A 23,322-nucleotide genomic window follows, 5' to 3' on the forward strand; every position below is an offset into this window, starting at 1 on the left:
GAGAAACGGACGAGCCAGGAGGCGGAGGGTGAGTATACTTACCCGTCCCGTTCCACCGACGCCATTCCGGGCCATGAATATCCCCCTGCTCCCGGAATCGGCGCCTGCGCAGTCCGCGCTTTCCGGCGCCATTTTCTTGAAGACACATTGCAGTGTGTCTTCAAGAAAATGGCGCCGGAAAGCGCAGACTGCGCAGGCGCCTTTTCCGGCACCAGGAGGACACAGAAAATCTGTCCTCCTGGTGCCGGAAAAGGGGCCTGCGCAGTCCGCGCTTTCCGGCGCCATTTTCTTGAAGACACACTGCAATGTGTCTTCAAGAAAATGGCGCCAGAAAGCGCGGACTGCGCAGGCGCCGATTCCGGGAGCAGGGGGATATTCATGGCCCGGAATGGCGTCGGTGGAACGGGACAGGTAAGTATACTCACCCTCCGCAAGTAACAAATTGCTGTGCCATGAGGCTGTGGCACTTCATGCCACAGCTATTTGTTACTTACGCCACTTACGTCCACAGCCACCGCACCCAGCACAGCCACCGCACCCAGCACAGCCACCGCACCCAGCACAGCCACCGCACCCAGCACAGCCACGCACAGCCGCCGCACCCAGCACAGCCGCCGCACCCAGCACAGCCACGCACAGCCGCCCACAGCCACGCACAGCCGCCCACAGCCACACACAGCCGCCCACAGCCGCCGCACCCAGTACAGCCGCCGCACCCAGCACAGCCACCCACAGCCGCCGCACCCACCACAGCCACCGCACCCAGCACAGCCACGCACACCCACCGCACCAAGCACAGCCGCCTACAGCCACGCATAGCCGCTGCACCCAGCACAGCCACGCACAGCCGCCCACAGCCACGCACAGGCGCCTACAGCCACGCACAGCCACCGCACCCAGCACAGCCGCCGCACCCAGCACAGCCACGCACAGCCGCCGCACCCAGCACAGATGCCACACCCAGCACAGCCACGCACAGCCACGCACAGCCGCCGCACCCAGCACAGCCGCCGCACCCAGAACAGCCGCCGCACCCAGCACAGCCACGCACAGCCGCCCACAGCCACCGCACCCAGCACAACCGCCGCACCCAGCACAGCCGCCGCACCCAGCACAGCCACGCACAGCCGCCCACAGCCGCCGCACCCAGCACAGCCGCCGCACTCAGCACAGCCGTCCACAGCCGCCGCACCCAGCACAGCCACGTACAGCCGCCCACAGCCACGCACAGCCGCCTAGAGCCACGCACAGCCGCCGCACCCAGCACAGCCGCCGCACCCAGCACAGCCGCCGCACCCAGCACAGCCACGCACAGCCGCCCACAGCCACGCACAGCCGCCCACAGCCACGCACAGCCGCCGCACCCAGCACAGCCACCGCACCCAGCACAGCCGTCCACAGCCGCCGCACCCAGCACAGCCACGCACAGCCTCCTACAGCCACACACAGCCGCCTACAGCCACGCACAGCCGCCGCACCCAGCACAGCCACGCACAGCCGCCCACAGCCACGCACAGCCGCCTACAGCCACGCACAGCCGCTGCACCCAGCACAGCCACCGCACCCAGCACAGCCGTCCACAGCCGCCGCACCCAGCACAGCCACGCACAGCCGCCGCACCAACCACAGCCACCGCACCCAGCACAGCGACGCACAGCCGCCGCACCCAGCACAGCCGCAGCACCCAGCACAGCCGCCCACAGCCATGCACAGCCACCCACAGCCACGCACAGCCGCTGCACCTAGCACAGCCACCGCACCAGCACAGCCGTCCACAGCCGCCGCACCCAGCACAGCCACCCACAGCCGCCCGCACCCAGCACAGCCACGCACAGCCGCGCCACATACAGCCGCCCGCACTCAGCACAGCCGCCGCACTCAGCACAGCCACCGCACCCAGCACAGCCGCCCACAGCCACGCACAGCCGCCTACAGCCACGCACAGCCGCCACACCCAGCACAGCCGCCGCACCCAGCACAGCCGCCGCACCCAGCACTGCCGCTGCACCCAGCACAGCCACGCACAGCCGCCGCACCCAGCACAGCCACCGCACCCAGCACAGCCGCCCACAGCCACGCACAGCCGCCTACAGCCACGCACAGCCGCCGCACCCAGCACAGCCGCCGCACCCAGCACAGCCGCCGCACCCAGCACAGCCGCTGCACCCAGCACAGCCACGCACAGCCGCCGCACCCAGCACAGCCACCGCACCCAGCACAGCCGTCCACAGCCGCCGCACCCAGCACAGCCACGCACAGCTGCCTAGAGCCACGCACAGCCGCTGCACCCAGCACAGCCACCCACAGCCGCTGCACCCAGCACAGCCACCCACAGCAGCCGCACCCAGCACAGCCGCCACACCCAGCACAGCCGCGCACAGCCGCCGCACCCAGCACAGCTGCCGCACCCAGCACAGCCGCCGCCCACAGCCACACACAGCCGCTGCACCCAGCAGCGCCACGCACAGCCGCCCGCACTCAGCACAGCCGCCCGCACTCAGCACAGCCGCCCGCACTCAGCACAGCCGCCCGCACTCAGCACAGCCGCCCGCACTCCGCACAGCCGCCCGCACTCCGCACAGCCGCCCGCAATGATGGGGGCGCAGGATGGAGCAGCACGTGATAGGATGGGGGCGCAGGATGGGAGCACATGACAGGATGGGGATGCAGGATGGAGCAGCACATGACACGGTGGAGCAGCACATGACAGGATGGGGCGCAGGATGGAGCAGCACATGGCACGGTGGAGCAGCACATGACAGGATCGGGATGCAGGATGGAGCAGCACATGACACGGTGGAGCAGCACATGACAGGATGGGGGCGCAGGATGGAGCAGCACATGACAGGATGGGAGAGCAAGATGGGAGCAGCACATACCAGGATGGAGACCATATACCAATATAAATGCTCGCCACCCGGGCGTAGAACGGGTTCAATAGCTAGTATATATATATATATATATATATATATATATATATATATATATATATATATATACACACCTTATATTTTTTTTTATTTTGTTTTGGATGAAACTTCTGATTATATCGTTAAACATCTAGCATGTTTTTGCCACTTCATTTATGTTTTTCTTTCTATTTCCTAAGTCAGGGGTGGGAAACCTCAGGCCCCAGGGCCATTTAGGGCCCTCAATTACCTTATATCAGGCCACCGAGCAGATTCTCAGGGACCGCATTCTTGGGCAGGGAGGTGTATTTTGATTGCCACAAGCTCATTAATTTTTTCTTGCTCTGTTAGCACACACACACACGCAGTGTTCACTACTGACCACTGGGGGGGCATGCAATGAAAGATTGTTTTGACACCAGTGAAGAGTCAGGATTAGTGTTGAGCGATACCTTCCGATATTCAAAAGTATCGGTATCGGATTGGATTGGCCGATATCCAAAAAATATCGGATATCGCCGATACCGATATCCGATACCAATTCAAGTCAATGGGACACAAATATCGGAAGGTATCCTGGATGGTTCCCAGGGTTTGAAGGAGAGGAAACTCTCCTTCAGGCCCTGGGATCCATATTCATGTAAAAAATAAAGAATAAAAATAAAAAATATGGATATACTCACCCCTCCGACGGACCCTGGACCTTAGCGGTGCAACCGGCAGCCTCCGTTCCTAAGAATGCAGTGAGTGTAGGACCTGCGATGACGTCGCGGTCACGCGACCAATCACAAGACCACGACGTCATCGCAGGTCCTGTACACTCACTGCATTCTTAGGAACAGAGGCTGCCGGTTGCACTGCTAAGGTCCAGGGTCCGTCGGAGTGGTGAGTATATCCATATTTTTTTTTTTACTCTTTATTTTTTACATGAATATGGATCCCAGGGCCTGAAGGAGAGTCTCCTCTCCTCCAGACCCTGGGAACCATACACTGGGAACTTCCGATTCCGATTTCCGATATCACAAAAATATCGGAACTCGGTATCGGAATTCCGATACAGCAAATATCGGCCGATACCCGATATTTGCAGTATCGGAATGCTCAACACTAGTCAGGATGTACTTTGTGGGCGGAGTTTGTACAGCCTCCGAAGGATGGTATAAATATCCAAATGACCCTTGGCAAAAAAATTATTCCCCACCCCTGTCCTAAGTAAACAGTATTATTTAATTTATGGCAACCCTTTTTTATGGCTAGCAGAATGCACCAAGTAATAGGTTGATAGATACGAGGTGCATTCGCAGCCCGGGGTCCACCGTGCAGAGATACCTGCTGCAAGTAATGGCGGATGGACACTGAGCTCACACGTGGGTTAAGCTTCACCCCGTGTGAAATGAAAGCGAGCTCTGTTGCCTCACAGAGTCGCGCTGTACACTGGGACTAAAACCCTAACTAAAAGTTGTGCTTGCTCTGGAACTCTTCTGTGCTAACCGCACACGTGAAGGAACCAGATGCTAAGCCAAGGCTAATTGCCCCCACTGATGCTAGCTGCCTGCCTGAGTGTACAGCCCCAAAGCTAAACAGACTCACACCACTTATATACAGTGTGGCAGAGTATCCACTGGCAACTGCCAAACACAAATGATACTAGCGCATGGCCGTGCGGCCATGCAAACCTTTTATAGCTGTAGCAGTTCAGGACCTTCCTATTGGACCAATAGGAGCTGCTGCAGGACCTGAGCATGTGTCCCCCAACCTCCAATGAGAGGTCTTCCCCTGAGCATGCTCAGAAGGGAAAAAGCAAGACTTAGTCACAGGAGCGCCTGCTCGCTGCCGAACAGCATTAGTTATAATGGCTGAACCTGGAAGGGAAGCAGTAACCAAACGTGCAGTATCTGTCCTGGCCAGGCGCTGGGACCGACGTCTCCGCTGAGCAGGCTCCACGCGGGCTGGAGAAGAATGGGAGGCCACAGCGGACATGACTCGAGATTCCCCCTGTGTAGCGGCAGGAACTCGACACCTAACACCCTTGTATGTGAATTGTTCATTTTTTTGGGAGGGGGGAAATTTGAACCCATTGTAAAACCACCATGTTCAAATTCTAAAGTAGTAATAAAATAAAAATGTTAAGAAAAAATAAATAAATAAATACATTTTCACCATTAACATCAATCTTTCATAAAAAAATAAATAGGACACATAATTGGCATTATTTCCGTAATGACCCAAGGTCAGGGTTAATTATTCATCTACACAATGAACGCTTTAAAAAAAAGAATCCAGAATAATTAATATGAGATGAAAAAAGACAAATTCATTTACAAGAAATAGAATTGGAGTACATGCTCAGATTAGTATCGGACATGTCTCCGTGCTTTTGCAAGGACTGCTCAGTCCGTGAAAAAGGATGCCTATGTGTACAATTCTTTCACTCAGTTTGCATTTCTGAATTTGCCGCAACCAATATTGTGTTATTTTCCTAAACAAACTCATAGAAATAGGATTTAATTATCATCGCAGACAACGCCTTTTAATTTAGTTCAGTCTGTGATCATTTAGTGAGGCATGGCGCTCATTTCTTGCACCTGACCAGATCCATCCGGTGAGAATTTTTTGCCATAGCCAAAATTTCTTTAGTTTCTTCGACATACTAAGAGGAGTAAGATTACCACACACAACAGTCGACACTGACAATTTAGAGATTTGCGGTTCTGAATAACAAGCTTAGGCTAACTTTAAAATGTCTGGTAAAAGTAAGAGAGCCAACGGTTGGGGTAAAGGATAAATATGATGCGCCAGTAAGAGTTTGGCTGCATCAGCACCGTCGGTATCAGTAGTAGTAGATGCAGGCCTCAGTTTTTGTTGACCTGGGTATTATTGCAGAATATTTGGAAGACCTTGTAGATTGACATTGTCACAATGCATTTTAGTCTGATTCTGACACCTTGACTTTGAGCGGATGTTCAATCCATTCCTCCACCACCATTGTTCATTTTAATAGTGGCCTCTGTATTCCACTATGTCTGAATTCAATGACAATGTTGGAGCCTTCTTTTCAAGTAATCTACATCACTTTGGATGCTATGAAAATTATTTCTCAAGATAGTGTTGGGTGAGAACATTTCATAGGTTGAGCAAAGTGGTAGGGATAACAATAATGATGATTGAGTGTTGGACAAGACCTGGGAGCAAGATCATGTGACCAGAAGTTGATGATGTAATCATCCAAAAGAATGGAACCAATTTAAGGTCAAAATATTAAAACCTTCAAGGTTAGATGTAGTTCTACTGTGGTCAGCTGTGTAACTGGTGACCTAACAGCTGGTGGTGGAGTATAATCAAAAGTTTCTGGACCTGGAGATATTTTGGGAAGTGGTAGAGGCAGAAATGTTAGGACCCTTTGCAAGGATCTTCTGCATAAAACTGTTTCACTAAATGGCCGAAGAGATGGCAATCTCAAATTTTTAATTGGATGTATGTGTCCTCAGTTTTGTACTGCAAACTCTGCAAGAAAAAAGAGGTAGAAATTATTAATAAATTACCACTTACACAGTCAAAAATATAATTTATGAGATGTATAAACAAAACAAAATCATGGGGAATCTTGTAAATCTATCCAATTTGCCTTGCTATTTATATTCAATGCAATTAGTTTTTATTTTGCAATAATTACAGAGGAGCAAATTTATTTGAGAAGATTTGAATTCTCCTCAAACTTTCAAAAATTTTCAAATTTGTGCCTACATAAATTCAAAATATGGCTTTCGACAGCCATTTTACTGGACCATAGAGGGCAAGGCAAACTGATTAAAAATAAATAAATAAAAACTAATGATAAAAATGCTAATTTTAACATACATTTAAATGTACCAATGCCCAAGAAGCCCACTGTCCAGTTCTCTGAGCCTCTTCTTTTCTTCTTTCCCATTGTGCACATCTTTCTGGCCGTTTCCCTCCATTCCGTGGCTTATAAAAGTGACTAAGCCTGTGATGTCCCAAGTTCCGATGTGCGTCCCCCAAAGCCTATTCAGCACAGTTACATCAGTGGTCTGGTCAGCTATGGAAGCCATGGCTTAAAAAGAAGTGGCCGAAGAGGATGCGCACAAGAGGGGAAGCGGAAGAGGTGGAGGAACGAGAGTGGAAGGAGAAACTTTGAAAGGGGAAAGGCTTCAAGTGATCCTCAGAGCTCTTAGTCCTATATTTTCTGTTGCAATGGCTTATGAATTATCCTATGCAGCCTCTATTCTCATGTTTTGAATTTTCCGTGAATGATATTTCAGAGCCTTCTGTCTTGAATTTGGGATGGTGCAATAATATGATTTTCATTCTATTTGTTATTACATATGATTGCTGGACACCCCTGACCATTTAAATCCTTATCTTAATCCCTCACCGCCCAGTGTATCCATTCCTGGTGACCCATGTAGCCACTGTTGGCATCTTCTCACAGGGAAAGGAGGGTCAGCCATCGGAAGAGGGGGAGCCAATCTCGTCTCCAATTTAGGGTGCCAACCCTCGCCGCTAGGCAAGGTACAGATAAGGGAAATTTGTCCTCCTTGCCCCATCATTGGCATTTAATCTATTGCCTATGAATTAGCACTCATGCACTTTATTGATTTCAGAAACACTCCATATTTATATAAGGTTCTGCAAAAATAGGCTTGCAATACAAACAAGGCTAACTTTTGGCCACATTTGCATCCTATTACGCTGAATACAAACCCCCTTTTTCTTCCCCACCCATCCCATACAGGGTGATCTAGGGGTAGAAGGGTCAGCAGTCAGTGAGCGGGGGCGCTAGTGCAAAGGTTCTAGGGTACCAACCTCCACTCTAAGGCAGGATCAGTCCAGTAATTAGGATAGGTTCAGGCACTTCCTGGGTCCTATCTTCTTCTCTAATAGTGATAGTGGTCTCTTTTTTAATTATTAACTTCAATTCTTAAGTCAAGATCTTAATAAAGGTTATATAAAAAAAAGTACGGAATTCTATACAGTGATTTCTATTTTCTTTTTGCCTGTACAGAGAAAAACTTTCTGTCTGTGAAATATTTTGTTTCAATTTTTTTCCATGGCAAGCGGCCCCAAACTATCCCATGAACTGAAACCCTAAGTATCTCTGTTCTGTGGGTACTCATGATGGTTGAGAGTCCTGAGTCTCCAACCTCACTATGCTTCTGTTAATCCATGATCTGTCCCCTCCCCACCCCATGAAGCCTGGGACAAAAATGTAATGTGAACAATACACAAAAGACAAAACAGGGATAACAAAAACCCTCTGTCATACAAAAGCACCAAATAATAGGAAGGAAGAAAGGGACAGGCACCAGGAGATAAACGCACATGAACTACAGAACACCTCTACAACAACTTCTCTCAAAAACACTTAGCTTAAGCACCCAGCACAGAAATATGAATTTCCAATATTCAGCACAGCGTCTCCTAAGAGCAACAAAGCAGAGCTTTTACTGGCAAGACAGAGAGGGTCTGGCCAGGTTTATAGGAAGAGTCAACAATCAGATCAGAAGCAGCTGAAATGGAGCTGCATGTTTCTGGCCAGCATAGAAAGGGTCGTTAACCTCTTCAGCACCAAAGGAAACCAAATTCATTTAATATGTGATCCAAACACACACACAGGCTAAATAGAAGATCTGTGATTCACAATACGCCATGATCTTCTACCCCCAGATCTCCCAGGTTGGCGTGACACAAACGTAACAATAAGAGGATGACACCAATATGAAAAATGTAATGCTCAATTTTTTGCACAAATTTCAACTTTTAAATATTATTTAGAAAATTTCCCAATGTTAGAAAAGAGCGAGAGACCGAAAGTCACAGTTTAATGTAGCATTTTGCAGATTTCAAAAATTGATAAAACATTGAAGTATCTGTTCTTCCCATTTTTAATAGATTTATAAAAAAAAGAATCTAAATATATTTATTGTTCATGTTTCCCTACTCACCATATATGAGGATTCTCCTTGTGACTGTACACCCTGAAAAATTAAAATTATGGAGGAAATAGAATTGTGGGTCACAAAATATTTGTTATATACTTTTATACATTTTAGAATTTTTTATTCTAATTTTTCATGTTACTTTAAAAAAAACTAAAAAAATTCTTGAAGTTTTCACATTAACCACTGAGTCTAACAATGAGCTGGCACTTCCTGATAGATCACTGATCACTTCTCATACAGATGTAGCAACCTTGACGAACAAAGCATTATATAACATGATGCAGCTAGTCTTAAAAAAAAGAGTTAACATTTGCTACGTCAGTAATTATAGGATTATACGGATAAATGAAACCTCTGCTATAAACTTAGAGGCAGATAATACAGGAACCACCACTGACAATAGGAGACAGTTACAGCTCACCTCCTCCCCCTCCATGAACAGTGACCTCTGCACAGTTCACAGAGCACTCCCACAACACTTTTCCATAGAAATCAAAAATACATCTCCAGGATATATTTCTCTGTGATCCTCAACTCTAAATTTTTATTAACAGAATCTCCGGCAAACTAGACTCTTTCACAATGAGGAGCAAAAGATAAAAAATGAAAATAAAATAAAATAATAAAAATACAATAATATTAATAAAAGAAATAATAACAATAATAATAATAATAATAATAATAATAATAATAATAATAATAATAATATGTAAAAGAAGAAAAACATTTGAATATTTTTTTTTTTTTATTTGAATTAATAAAAACATTTTTTAGGTAAAATTGTATAAAATTTATACTAATAAAATGGATAGCAAAGAAAATGTTATGATTGTTTATCCTTTTTTTATGTTTATGTCCATGGAGATAAATTGGAAATGCTATAACAAAATGGCTTCAAAATATCTTGGAAGCAAATATTAGAAATTTGAGAAGGTCTTATAACTATACATAATGTAAGACTTTATCTATGCAATAAGGTACCAAAACACTGGTAAAAATTTAGTAGAAAGTTACAGTCAGTAATGTAAAATATTGAGGTTTGAGTATTTCTAATTACTACTAGGAATCAGGAAGGAAATTTCCATTATATGGCCACACAAATGTCATATGAGATTTTTTTGCAGCTTTACATCTACAGGACTTTTTCTGACCTCACATTCAACATCCATAGACATTAATATGGAGTCAGTCACTTTGCAGATATAACGGCTTCCGCGCTTCTGGGAAGGAATTCACACAGAAATTCATTTATTTTTTAGGTCAAATCCCTCCATACTAGTTTACTCCAAAGGTGTTGGATGGGGCTGATTAAGAGCTAGTGTAGCTCGAAACGCGTCGACCGTTAAAATGATACAGCATGAATTGAAGTATAAAATAAAGGAGGCCCAGAAAGCCTTCAGAATTAAACTTGAAAAGAAACTGTCCCACAATAATACCAGGGAGGTTTGGTCAGGAATGAAATTACTGACTGGGCTTAAGGCAAGGTCTGATCACGGGGGAGGAAAACTGGACAAGGCTAATGAGATGAACGAGTATTTCAATAGATTTAGCAGTACATGTGTACTGCCAACTGGAAGTGGAGGGGAATTGGGTGCAAATTCTGCAACATCGATATTGGAGGAGGAGCAGACTAATTTTAGAGTATCCGAAAATGATGTGAGGAGGCAGTTTAAGTCACTTAACATTGGTAAAGCTGCAGGACCTGATGGACTCAGTCCACGTGTCCTTAAAGTGTGTGCAGACCAGCTGTGTACTGTCTTTACACTCCTATTTAATGGAAGTTTACAAACACAGAGGGTACCAGTGTTATGGAAAACTTCCTGTCTGGTGCCGGTACCCAAGACTTCTCCTGCAACCCTAAATGACTATCGTCCCGTAGCCTTAACATCTCATGCTATGAAGGCCTTGGAAAGATTAGTGCTTGCTCACTTAAGACCAAGGGTCCACGCTTTTATTGATCCCCTTCAGTTTGCTTACCGACATAGATTGGGGGTGGATGATGCTATTCTTTCCCTGTTACATAGTGTACATTCATTTCTGGAGACTGACGGAACCATGGTGCGAGCGATGTTCTTTGATTTCTCGAGTGCATTTAATTCCCTGCAGCCACCTTTACTACACAAAAAGATGACTGATATGAACGTGGAGGTGGGGATGAGAAATTGGATAACTGACTACCTATCAGATCAGCCACAGTTTGTACAGATGGGAGCAGTTGTGTCAAGCAGATTACTGAGCAGTGTAGGTGCCCCCCAGGGAACGGTGCTTGCACCCTTTCTATTCACACTGTATACATCAGACTTTCAGTATAAATCTGATCTTTGCCACCTTCAAAAAATTTTGGATGACTCCGTGGTTGTGGGATGTATTAGGGGAGATCGGGGGGATGAGGAATATAGAAGGGTGGTGTCGAATTTCGTGGATTGGTGCAATGGTAACTATCTACAACTAAATGTTAAGAAAACCAAGGAGCTGGTGGCCAACTATAGCAGGATTGAGTTGGAATGCTTACCGATCACTATTGCTGGTCAGGAGGTAGAGCAGGTGGAGAGTTACAAATATTTGGGGGTCCTGTTATGACCCCAATGGCGAGGGTCTCAGAGGAACGTGGAAGTCTGCAGAATACAAAAATCCAGCTCATAGGGCAGTGGTAACTGGGTTGACCATATATCTACTCCTAACGCCAACACTAGAAGTAGCCGGGGATCATTCCTACGTTGATTCTAGATGACACGCGCCAGCCGGAGAATCTAGCTACCCCTAGTAGAGGAAAACAAAGACCTTTCTTGCCTCCAGAGAAGGGGACCCCAAAGCTGGATAGAAGCCCCCCACAAATAATGACGGTGAGGTAAGAGGAAATGACAAACACAGAAATGAACCAGGTTTAGCACAGAGAGGCCCGCTTACTGATAGCAGAATAAAGAAAGGTAACTTATATGGTCAACAAAAACCCTATCAAAATCCACACTGGAAATTCAAGAACCCCCGAACCGTCTAACGGTCCGGGGGGAGAACACCAGCCCCCTAGAGCTTCCAGCAAAGGTCAGGATATAGATTTGGAACAAGCTGGACAAAAATACAAAACCAAAACAAATAGCAAAAAGCAAAAGGCAGACTTAGCTGATATAACTGGAACCAGGATCAGTAGACAAGAGCACAGCAGACTAGCTCTGATAACTACGTTGCCAGGCATTGAACTGAAGGTCCAGGGAGCTTATATAGCAACACCCCTAACTAACGACCCAGGTGCGGATAAAAGGAATGACAGAAAAACCAGAGTCAAAAAACTAGTAACCACTAGAGGGAGCAAAAAGCAAATTCACAACAGTACCCCCCCCTTAGTGAGGGGTCACCGAACCCTCACCACGACCACCAGGGCGATCAGGATGAGCGGCATGAAAGGCACGAACTAAATCGGCCGCATGAACATCAGAGGCGACCACCCAGGAATTATCCTCCTGACCATAGCCCTTCCACTTGACCAGGTACTGAAGTCTCCGCCTGGAGAGGCGAGAATCCAAGATCTTCTCCACCACGTACTCCAACTCGCCCTCAACCAACACCGGAGCAGGAGGCTCAGCAGAAGGAACTACAGGCACAATGTACCGCCGCAACAAGGACCTATGAAATACATTGTGAATAGCAAACGACACAGGAAGATCCAGACGAAAAGATACAGGATTAAGGATTTCCAATATCTTGTAAGGCCCAATAAAACGAGGTTTAAATTTGGGAGAGGAGACCTTCATAGGAACAAAGCGGGAAGAAAGCCATACCAAATCCCCAACGCGTAGTCGGGGACCCACACCGCGGCGGCGGTTGGCAAAGCGCTGAGCCTTCTCCTGTGACAACTTCAAGTTGTCCACCACATGATTCCAGATCTGCTGCAACCTATCCACCACAGAATCCACCCCAGGACAGTCAGAAGGCTCCACATGACCCGAAGAAAAGCGAGGATGGAAACCAGAGTTGCAGAAAAAAAGGCGAAACCAAGGTGGCGGAACTAGCCCGATTATTAAGGGCAAACTCAGCCAACGGCAAGAATGTCACCCAATCGTCCTGATCAGCAGAGACAAAACACCTCAAATAAGCCTCCAAAGTCTGATTGGTTCGCTCCGTCTGTCCATTAGTCTGAGGATGGAAAGCAGACGAAAACGACAAATCAATGCACATCCTACTACAAAAGGATCGCCAGAACCTGGAAACGAACTGGGATCCTCTGTCTGACACAATATTCTCAGGGATGCCGTGCAAACGAACTATGTTCTGGAAAAACACAGGAACCAGATCGGAAGAGGAAGGCAGCTTAGGCAAAGGAACCAAATGGACCATCTTGGAGAAGCGATCACAAATCACCCAGATAACGGACATGCCCTGAGATAGCGGAAGATCAGAAATGAAATCCATGGAGATATGTGTCCAAGGTCTCTTCGGGACAGGCAAGGGCAAGAGCAAACCGCTGGCACGAGAACAGCAAGGCTTAGCTCGAGCACAAGTCCCACAGGACTGCACAAATGACCGCACATCCCTTGACAAGGAAGGCCACCAAAAGGACCTGGCCACCAGATCTCTGGTGCCAAAAATTCCCGGGTGACCTGCCAACACCGAGGAATGAACCTCGGAAATGACTCTGCTGGTCCACTTATCCGGGACAAACAGTCTGTCAGGTGGACAAGACTCAGGCCTATCAGCCTGAAATCTCTGCAACACACGTCGCAGATCCGGAGAAATAGCTGACAAGATAACTCCATCTTTAAGAATACCAACAGGATCAGCGACTCCAGGAGCATCAGGCACAAAGCTCCTAGAAAGAGCATCGGCCTTCACATTCTTTGAACCTGGTAAATACGAGACAACAAAATCAAAGCGGGAGAAAAACAATGACCAGCGGGCCTGTCTCGGATTAAGGCGTTTAGCAGACTCGAGATACATCAGATTTTTGTGATCAGTCAAGACCACCACACGATGCTTAGCACCCTCGAGCCAATGACGCCACTCCTCAAATGCCCATTTCATGGCCAACAACTCCCGATTGCCCACATCATAATTTCGCTCGGCAGGCGAAAACTTCCTAGAGAAAAAGGCACAAGGTTTCATAACAGAGCAACCAGGGCCTCTCTGCGACAAAACGGCCCCTGCCCCAATCTCCGAAGCATCCACCTCAACCTGAAAGGGAAGTGAGACGTCAGGCTGGCACAAAACAGGCGCCGAAGTAAACCGGCGTTTCAACTCCTGGAAAGCCTCCACAGCAGCAGGAGCCCAGTTAGCTACATCGGAGCCCTTCTTGGTCATATCCGTCAAAGGTTTCACAATGCTAGAAAAATTAGCGATAAAACGACGGTAGAAGTTAGCGAAGCCCAAGAACTTCTGAAGACTCTTAACTGACGAGGGCTGAGTCCAATCAAGAATAGCTCGGACCTTGACTGGGTCCATCTCCACAGCAGAAGGGGAAAAAATGAACCCCAAAAAGGGAACCTTCTGCACACCAAAGAGACACTTTGAGCCCTTGACAAACAAAGAATTTTCACGCAAAATTTTAAAGACCAACCTGACCTGCTCCACATGCGAATCCCAATTATCAGAAAAAACCAAAATATCATCCAGATAAACAATCAAAAATTTATCCAGATACTTCCGGAAAATGTCATGCATAAAGGACTGAAAAACTGAAGGCGCATTGGAGAGCCCAAAAGGCATCACCAAGTACTCAAAATGACCTTCGGGCGTATTGAATGCTGTTTTCCATTCATCACCTTGCTTAATGCGCACAAGGTTGTACGCACCACGAAGGTCTATCTTGGTGAACCACTTGGCACCCTTAATCCGGGCAAACAAGTCAGACAACAGCGGTAAAGGATACTGAAATTTGACAGTGATCTTATTTAAAAGCCGATAATCAATACAAGGTCTCAAAGATCCGTCCTTTTTTGCCACAAAAAAGAATCCCGCACCAAGAGGGGAAGAAGACGGACGAATATGTCCTTTCTCCAGAGACTCCTTGATATATGAACGCATAGCGGTATGTTCAGGCACCGACAGATTAAACAGTCTTCCCTTAGGAAATTTACTGCCTGGGATCAAATCTATAGCACAGTCACAGTCCCTATGAGGAGGCAGTGCACTGGACTCAGACTCACTGAAGACATCCTGATAATCAGACAAATACTCCGGAACTTCCGAAGGCGTAGAAGAAGCAATAGACACAGGCAGGGAATCCCCATGAATACCACGACAGCCAGGGGCGTAACTACCGCGGTCGCAGCGGTCGCCATTGCGACCGGGCCCCGCAGGTCAGGGGCCCCGGGCCGGCAGGTCTGAGCAGGGCCAGGCTGGCCATCGGGCACTTCTGGCAAATGCCAGAAGAGCCGATGCCAGTAGTGGGCCGCTGCACTGTTCCTCCCCCGGAACCCCCCCCAGTGCCGCCGCCGCCGCCGCATTTAACTATACCGGCGTCTATGACACCGGTATAGTTCAATGCAATGATGGGAGGAGAGAGCGTCACCTGACGCTTCCTCTCCCATCATTCCCCGCTCTGCCTCTGACAGTACACTGCGGGTGCGCGATGACGTCATATCATCGCGCACCTGCAGTGTCCTGGGCAGACTTCAGCCGCCAGGAGCAGCGCGGGCAAAAGGAAAGGTGAGGAGAGTTTTTTTTTTTTTTTTCTTTTTAACCGGACTGTGGGGCCATTATCGGGGGGGGGGGGGATGAGATGAGATGTGGGCTGTGCTCTATATATCCCTGTGCGGGCTCTGCTGTATATACCCCTGTGGGGACTCTGCTGTATATATCCCTGTGCGGGCTCTGCTGTATATATCCCTGTGCGGGCTCTGCTGTATATACCACTGTGCGGGCTCTGCTGTATATACCACTGTGCGGGCTCTGCTGTATATACCACTGTGCGGGCTCTGCTGTATATACCACTGTGCGGGCTGTGCTGTATATACCACTGTGCGGGCTGTGCTGGATATACCACTGTGCGGTCTGTGCTGGATATACCACTGTGCGGTCTGTGCTGGATATACCACTGTGCGGTCTGTGCTGGATATACCACTGTGCGGGCTGTGCTGGATATACCACTGTGCGGGCTGTGCTGGATATACCACTGTGTGGGCTGTGCTGGCACCCAACACCATGTTGCAGTGCAGGAGATTCCTGCAACAGTCCGAGGCGTATCTAGGGGAAGCGGGGCGGGGGAAGGTGGGGGGGTTGTGGGGGCGGGGGAAGGTGGGGGGGGGGTAGGGGGGGGTAGGGGGTGGGGTAGGGGGGGGGGGGTAGGGGGGGGCCCCATTTGGAAGTTCGCACCGGGGCCCATAACTTTGTAGTTACGCCACTGACGACAGCCCCAACTTGAGACTGACATAGCCTTCCAGTCCAGGACTGGATTATGGGTCTGTAACCATGGCAGCCCTAAAACGACCAAATCATGCATTTTATGTAAAACCAGGAAACGTATCACCTCGCGGTGATCAGGAGTCATGCACATGGTAACCTGTGTCCAATACTGCGGTTTATTTGCTGCCAATGGTGTAGCATCAATACCCCTAAGAGGAATAGGATTTTCTAATGGTTCAAGAGTAAAACCACAGCGCTTAGCAAATGAGAGATCCATGAGACTCAGGGCAGCACCTGAATCTACAAACGCCATGACAGGATAAGATGACAGTGAGCAAATCAAAGTTACAGACAGAATAAATTTAGGTTGCAAATTACCAACGGTGACAGGACTAACAACCTTAGCTATACGTTTAGAGCATGCTGAGATAACATGTGTAGAATCACCACAGTAGTAGCACAAGCCATTCCGGCGTCTATGAATTTTCCGCTCATTTCTAGTCAGGATTCTATCACATTGCATTAAATCAGGTGTCTGTTCAGACAACACCATGAGGGAATTTGCGGTTTTTCTATCACATTGCACCGAATTAGGTGTCTGTTCAGACAACACCATGAGGGAATTTGCGGTTTTGCGCTCCCGCAACCGCCGGTCAATTTGAATAGCCAGTGCCATAGTATCATTCAGACCTGTGGGAATGGGAAAACCCACCATAACATTCTTAATGGCTTCAGAAAGGCCATTTCTAAAATTAGCGGCCAGTGCACACTCGTTCCAATGTGTCAGCACGGACCATCTCCGAAATTTTTGGCAATACACTTCAGCCTCGTCCTGCCCCTGAGACATAGCCAGCAAGGCCTTTTCTGCCTGAATCTCAAGATTGGGTTCCTCATAAAGTAAACCGAGCGCCAGAAAAAACGCATCAAGATCAGCCAATGCCGGATCTCCTGGCGCCAGCGAAAAAGCCCAATCCTGAGGGTCGCCCCGTAAGAACGAAATAACAATTTTTACTTGCTGAGCAGAATCTCCAGATGAACAGGGTCTCAGGGACAAAAACAATTTACAATTATTCACGAAATTCCTAAACTTAAACCTGTCTCCGGAAAACAGTTCAGGAATCGGTATTTTAGGTTCTGACCTAGGATTTCTGATAACATAGTCTTGTATGCCCTGCACACGAGTAGCCAGCTGGTCCACACTTGTAATCAAAGTCTGGACATTCATGTCTGCAGCAAGCATAGCCACTCTGAGGTAAAGGGGAAGAAGAAAAAAAAAAAAAACTCAGAATCTTCTTTCTTATAATCCCTCTTCTGCAATGCATTAAACATTTAATACTGGCCTGGCAAACTGTTATGACCCCAATGGCGAGGGTCTCAGAGGAACGTGGAAGTCTGCAGAATACAAAAATCCAGCTCATAGGGCAGTGGTAACTGGGTTGACCATATATCTACTCCTAACGCCAACACTAGAAGTAGCCGGGGATCATTCCTACGTTGATTCTAGATGACACGCGCCAGCCGGAGAATCTAGCTACCCCTAGTAGAGGAAAACAAAGACCTTTCTTGCCTCCAGAGAAGGGGACCCCAAAGCTGGATAGAAGCCCCCCACAAATAATGACGGTGAGGTAAGAGGAAATGACAAACACAGAAATGAACCAGGTTTAGCACAGAGAGGCCCGCTTACTGATAGCAGAATAAAGAAAGGTAACTTATATGGTCAACAAAAACCCTATCAAAATCCACACTGGAAATTCAAGAACCCCCGAACCGTCTAACGGTCCGGGGGGAGAACACCAGCCCCCTAGAGCTTCCAGCAAAGGTCAGGATATAGATTTGGAACAAGCTGGACAAAAATACAAAACCAAAACAAATAGCAAAAAGCAAAAGGCAGACTTAGCTGATATAACTGGAACCAGGATCAGTAGACAAGAGCACAGCAGACTAGCTCTGATAACTACGTTGCCAGGCATTGAACTGAAGGTCCAGGGAGCTTATATAGCAACACCCCTAACTAACGACCCAGGTGCGGATAAAAGGAATGACAGAAAAACCAGAGTCAAAAAACTAGTAACCACTAGAGGGAGCAAAAAGCAAATTCACAACAGGGGTCCATTTGGACAGCAAACTGGACTGGAGATGCCATGCAGAGACTGTCTACAAGAAGGGGATGAGCAGATTGTATTTCCTAAGGAAACTGAGGTCTTTTAATGTGTGCAGCAAAATGTTAGAAATGTTCTACCAGTCTGTGGTGGCAAGTGCCATCTTTTTTGCAATCATATGCTGGGGTAGTAGTGTGCGGGCCTCTGATGCTAATAGGCTGAATAAGCTTATCAAAAAGGCAAGTTCTGCTGTGGGCTGCAATCTGGACTCTTTTGAGGAGGTAGTGGAGAGAAGAACTCTGTAAAAGTGTATGGCAATCATGAACAATAATGCACATCCACTATATGAGCTATTCATGAGACAGAAGAGCACCTTCAGTAACCGGCTAATACTTCTGAGGTGTAAGAAGGAAAAATATAGGAAATCGTTTGTGCCAACTGCTATGGGGATGTACAACAATAACATTAGGGTTAAATCATCAAAGTGAATGTCTACTTTATTCCTTCTACTTTTCAGTTCACCCGCGGTGTATGTCCTATTCTAATGTATAATGTCCTTCTGTCAGCAAACTGTCATGTCAATTGAGTAATTCATTTTATGATTCTTATGACGTAAGTTGTGCTGCTGTGATACCATAATTTCCCACGGGATCAATAAAGTGTATCGTATCGTATCTTGTTTTTTAAATTTTCCTTTTCATGTTTTAAATCTACCAATAAATGTGATGTTTTATGACTTTTGCGGTTGCTGGATTTTCCCATTTTTTTTCCACTGGATCTTATTCACCAGGGAGCAAGGGGCCAGATGTTATACACTGGGAGGGGGGCAAGGGGTAGGATGTTTTACACCGGGGGGGCGAGAGGCCATATGCTGTACACTGGGGATGAGGGGCCGGATGTTATACACTAGGGGCAATGGTACAGATGTTTTACTCTGGGGGCAATGGTCCAGATGTTATACACCGGGGGCAATGGGAGTGAATATCCCAATAATTTTGTCCATATACAGTATATCAGGCTTCATTAATTCAGCTGGCTCTTGATATCTATAACATTCACCTCGAGTTGGGTTGTCAGGTTCTAAAATAATACAAGTTTTCATTGAAAATGTGTTCCTATGAAAGCAATTCAGCGATCACTTGCACATTGTGACTTACCGTCACATTTTCATAAACATTGATGGCTTCCCGTCTGTTTTCCGATGACCCTAAGAATGAATCACAGAATGTATTAAGAAACTATCATTAAATCAACTGGAAATTTAAAGAGATTGTCCACTATTCTTTAATTGATGACTTATCCTTAGGATAGATGATCAATATCTGATTGGCTGGGTCTGACACTCAGCACCCCCGCCGATCAGCTGTTGTCGGTGTTGGCGATTACTGATGAAAAAATATACAGGTAAATAGAATATAATGGGTTTGTGTTCTATTCGTGAAAATCAAAGTTAGAACATCTACGTGAAAAACGGACCATCTGAATGAGGTCTAATGTATAGTGTCCATTTTAGGACATGATCTTATAGCCAAATATCAGAAATACTCTGTCTGATACCTGATACTGATACTTGAGTCTGAAACCTGATTCCGATATGTTACTCTGATAACTGACTCTGATAACTGACTCTGGTACCTGATTCTAATACCTGAGCCTGATACCTGATTCTGATACCTGATTCTGATACCTGACTCTTATTGATACCTGATTCTGATACCTGAGTCTGATACCTGATTCTGACTCTGATTCCTGACTCTGATACCTGATTCTGACCCCTGACTCTGATACCTGACTCTGATACCTGAGGCTGATACCTGAGTCTGATACCTGATTCTTATACCTGAGTCTGATACCTGAGTCTGACACCTGATTCTGATTCCTGACTCTGATTTCTGACTCTGATACATGACTTTGATACTTGACGTCTCTCAAACATCAGAAGGTTTTTTAGATACCCTCAATACAGTACTTAAACGGTTAATATCATAAGCAAAGAAATAGGATAATTTCACCGCCATTTGAGCTAATGGCTGAGTGCTTAAGCTCCTGGCTTATGGAATAGAAAGCTTGAGATCAAGCCCAGTGAAAGGAAACTTTGTTTTTTTTAACTTATGCTGCCTGGCACACGAACTCCAGAGATGTTTCACTTTGATGAGTGAAGAAAGTCACATATCATATGTCAGAATGAAAATCAAAATGATTTTTCCTCTCACTGACAGTTTGTGTAGCAGATTTCATGGCCAAAGAAAATCAATGCTAGGTATCACTTGAGCGTGTGGTACAATGGTAAGGCTACCGTTGCTAGAGTGGAGCTTTTTCTAGGTTCAAATCCCATATTTATTTATTTTTTTAGTTATGCAGGTTAACTCCAATCATGTTCCACTTTTAATATCGGACATTCTTATTATGCTCTTGACGTGTTAGAAAAGAGTTTCAGACATGCTCATCCACAATGCCGTTACAGTGATAATGTGAAAAATCAGCGTCTAATGTTTATGTGCTCTAAAGCTACTTTTGCAGTTTTTAGTTCCACATTGAGAAAGTCTTTCTGTTTTTTTAACATGTTAGTGCAGGTTTTCTCACCATTCAGCCGCTTCTTCACATATTTCCTGTATAAAGAGACACATCCAAAAGCAAAGCAATTGCTACAACTCCTGAGATTACTCCAAGCCCAAGTATAAGTCCATAATTAATCAATGCTGAAAAAAACAATGAACAATACAAATAAACATATTAGATTTAGCAATTTTAGAGATGAGCGAATCGAATTGTAAGGGGTTGTCCATGACTTTAACATAGATGGCAGGATAGGATGGGTCATCAATGTCTAAAGACCTACGAATTTCGACACCAGGTGCCCCCGCCGACCAGGGTCTCCCAGTGTCAGATCATAATGCTCAATTACGGAGCAGCACCATTGTGGCTGCGCTGGGTACTGTACATCAGCCCACTATTCAAATCAATGCAGTACCCCGCTGCAGCCACTATTCCGATAACGAAGCTCTGCTGTGTAGCTCCATAACTGAGCAGTTATGGCTGCCGCCAACAAGGATAGCTGATGAACGGGGGTGCCAGATGTGGCATCCCACCGATCAGACATTCATGACATATTCTAATGATAGGTCATCAATGTTAAAGTCGTGGACAACCTCTTTAAATTGACTTTATAGGTATTCAGTGAAATCCGATGAACTAGAAAAATTTGAAATTTGCTTTGAGTAAATTGCCTGAAATGATGGCCGCTGTTTTACAAATTTCAAAAGCAATTGTATCACATGATATAGCACAGCCAATCTAGAGACATTGCTGTAGCCTGTATAAAAGCCTAGGCAGGGAATGCAGCAGCCATATTGTGGTAAATCTGGATAGTGAAGGGATGCTGTCACAGCTCACAGCTTTGCCATAGAGATAGACACAGAAAGCCATAAAACACTTATTAAAATATACAGATAGTATGCAACAGCACAGCAATGAAGAAGATTAGTGTGTGAGAAAAATAAAATAGTATCATACATGATTTTTAAGGGAAACTTGAAGTTTTGAAGTCATTTTGATTCCTGGTGAATCAATTTGCCTGAGAAAGTTCTACAAGGCGGATAAACTTGAATTTCAAAAGATTTGCTGATTTCTAGAAGACTTATATTCCATATACATAAAAAATGCAAATTATCAAATAAAATTAGGAATGATTTTGATTAAAAAGTGTCAGGTTTTATGGTAATCTACATTCAGGATCAGTAGAAACTTAGGAAAGGTGGAAAGAGGCAAAGGTTGAAAGAGGCAGAGGGTAAAAGGCAAAGGTGGAAAGAGGCAAAGGTGGTAAGAGGGAAAGGAGGAAAGGGGCAAAGGTGGAAAGAGGCAAAGGGGGAAAGATGCAAAGCGGGAAAAAGGGGGAAAGAGGGAAAGGAGGAAAGGATTTCCTGGTTTTGTACCAACAATACAGATAGTAAAATGTGACAATATTTCAATAGTTTGAAGATAGAAAACAAATAAATAACTAATTAAAAAAAAAACCTTAATATGCCCACCTGGTTTCACATTCGCATACACAGAGTCAATAGCAATGTGGTTTGTCACCGGGTTCCTCGCCACACATGTGTACAGTCCTTCATCCTCGGGTGCAGCATTACTAAAACTATACTTGTTTGTCTTTTCCAATAATCCTGTGTCATTCAGTGTCCATTGGTATTCGGGTGTTGGATAAGAATCAGCAAAATATGTTATTGTGATGGAGGAACCGGACTTCACATTTAATGTACCTTCTATTAGTACTTCATCCGGGCCATCTGCAAAGAGAAAGGGAAGCAGGTTCAACAAGTAAAGCTGCCCGTAGATGCTTGGCCAAAAGTGATAATTCCAGGACTGTTTTCTATCAGATGCGGAACAATCAGTGACACACCTCCCGTTGAGAAAGCACTCCACAAAACGCGCGTCGGTGCGTGAGTGGTACCGTGGACGGGCATTTCAGCTCAATATGGGTATGTCTTAGATCTTATGTATGACATTTTGCTTTGTACTCTCTGCACTATTTGACACTTTATGACTTGCTGTATTTGGTACTTGTAAAACAGCATCCACTTTAGGAGTGATTTTTGTTATTTGGTCTTTGTATCTACCCATGGCCCGTTACTTTCCCACTGTACCACGTGTGTTATACTTGGGTATACTCTTTTCCTCTGACCTTATGTGTGTTACTTAATATTTTTACTGTGTTATACTTTTACAATAAAATTTATATATTTTTGTATTACATTTTTCTTATGAGTGGTGTGTCTGGATACTTGCTATCCATCTTTTGGTTATGAATTCTTAACACACCCCTGTCGTTGTTGTTATATTTTGGAAAATCACTATGATGGTGAAGGTTCCGATTTATTAATGTATCTTTGGACATGTGTGTAGTTTTTATTGTTTTAATGGTTGCTTTTCAATCATTACTGTATCCTGTAGAACGTAAGCCCGCAAGGGCAGGGTCCTCGCCCCTCTGTATCAGTCTGTAATTGTTAGTTTGCTTACTGT

General features: G+C 46.1%; 1 protein-coding gene across 1 annotated transcript in view; it reads right to left on the reverse strand.

Annotated features, from left to right (window-relative positions):
* LOC143767780 (uncharacterized) overlaps nucleotides 1-22,923 on the reverse strand; it is a 76,521-nt gene extending 53,598 nt beyond the window's left edge. The window contains exons 1-3 of the mRNA XM_077256301.1: nucleotides 22,821-22,923; nucleotides 22,332-22,589; nucleotides 19,461-19,510 (exon numbers count right to left, since the gene is read on the reverse strand). Coding sequence (XP_077112416.1) covers nucleotides 19,461-19,510; nucleotides 22,332-22,589; nucleotides 22,821-22,923 — 411 coding nt within the window. The remainder of the gene's footprint in view (nucleotides 1-19,460; nucleotides 19,511-22,331; nucleotides 22,590-22,820) is intronic.
* Nucleotides 22,924-23,322: the final 399 nt, after the last annotated feature.

This window comes from Ranitomeya variabilis, chromosome 4 (assembly GCF_051348905.1).
Source record: "Ranitomeya variabilis isolate aRanVar5 chromosome 4, aRanVar5.hap1, whole genome shotgun sequence".
In the NCBI taxonomy this organism is placed as follows: Eukaryota; Metazoa; Chordata; class Amphibia; order Anura; family Dendrobatidae; genus Ranitomeya; species Ranitomeya variabilis.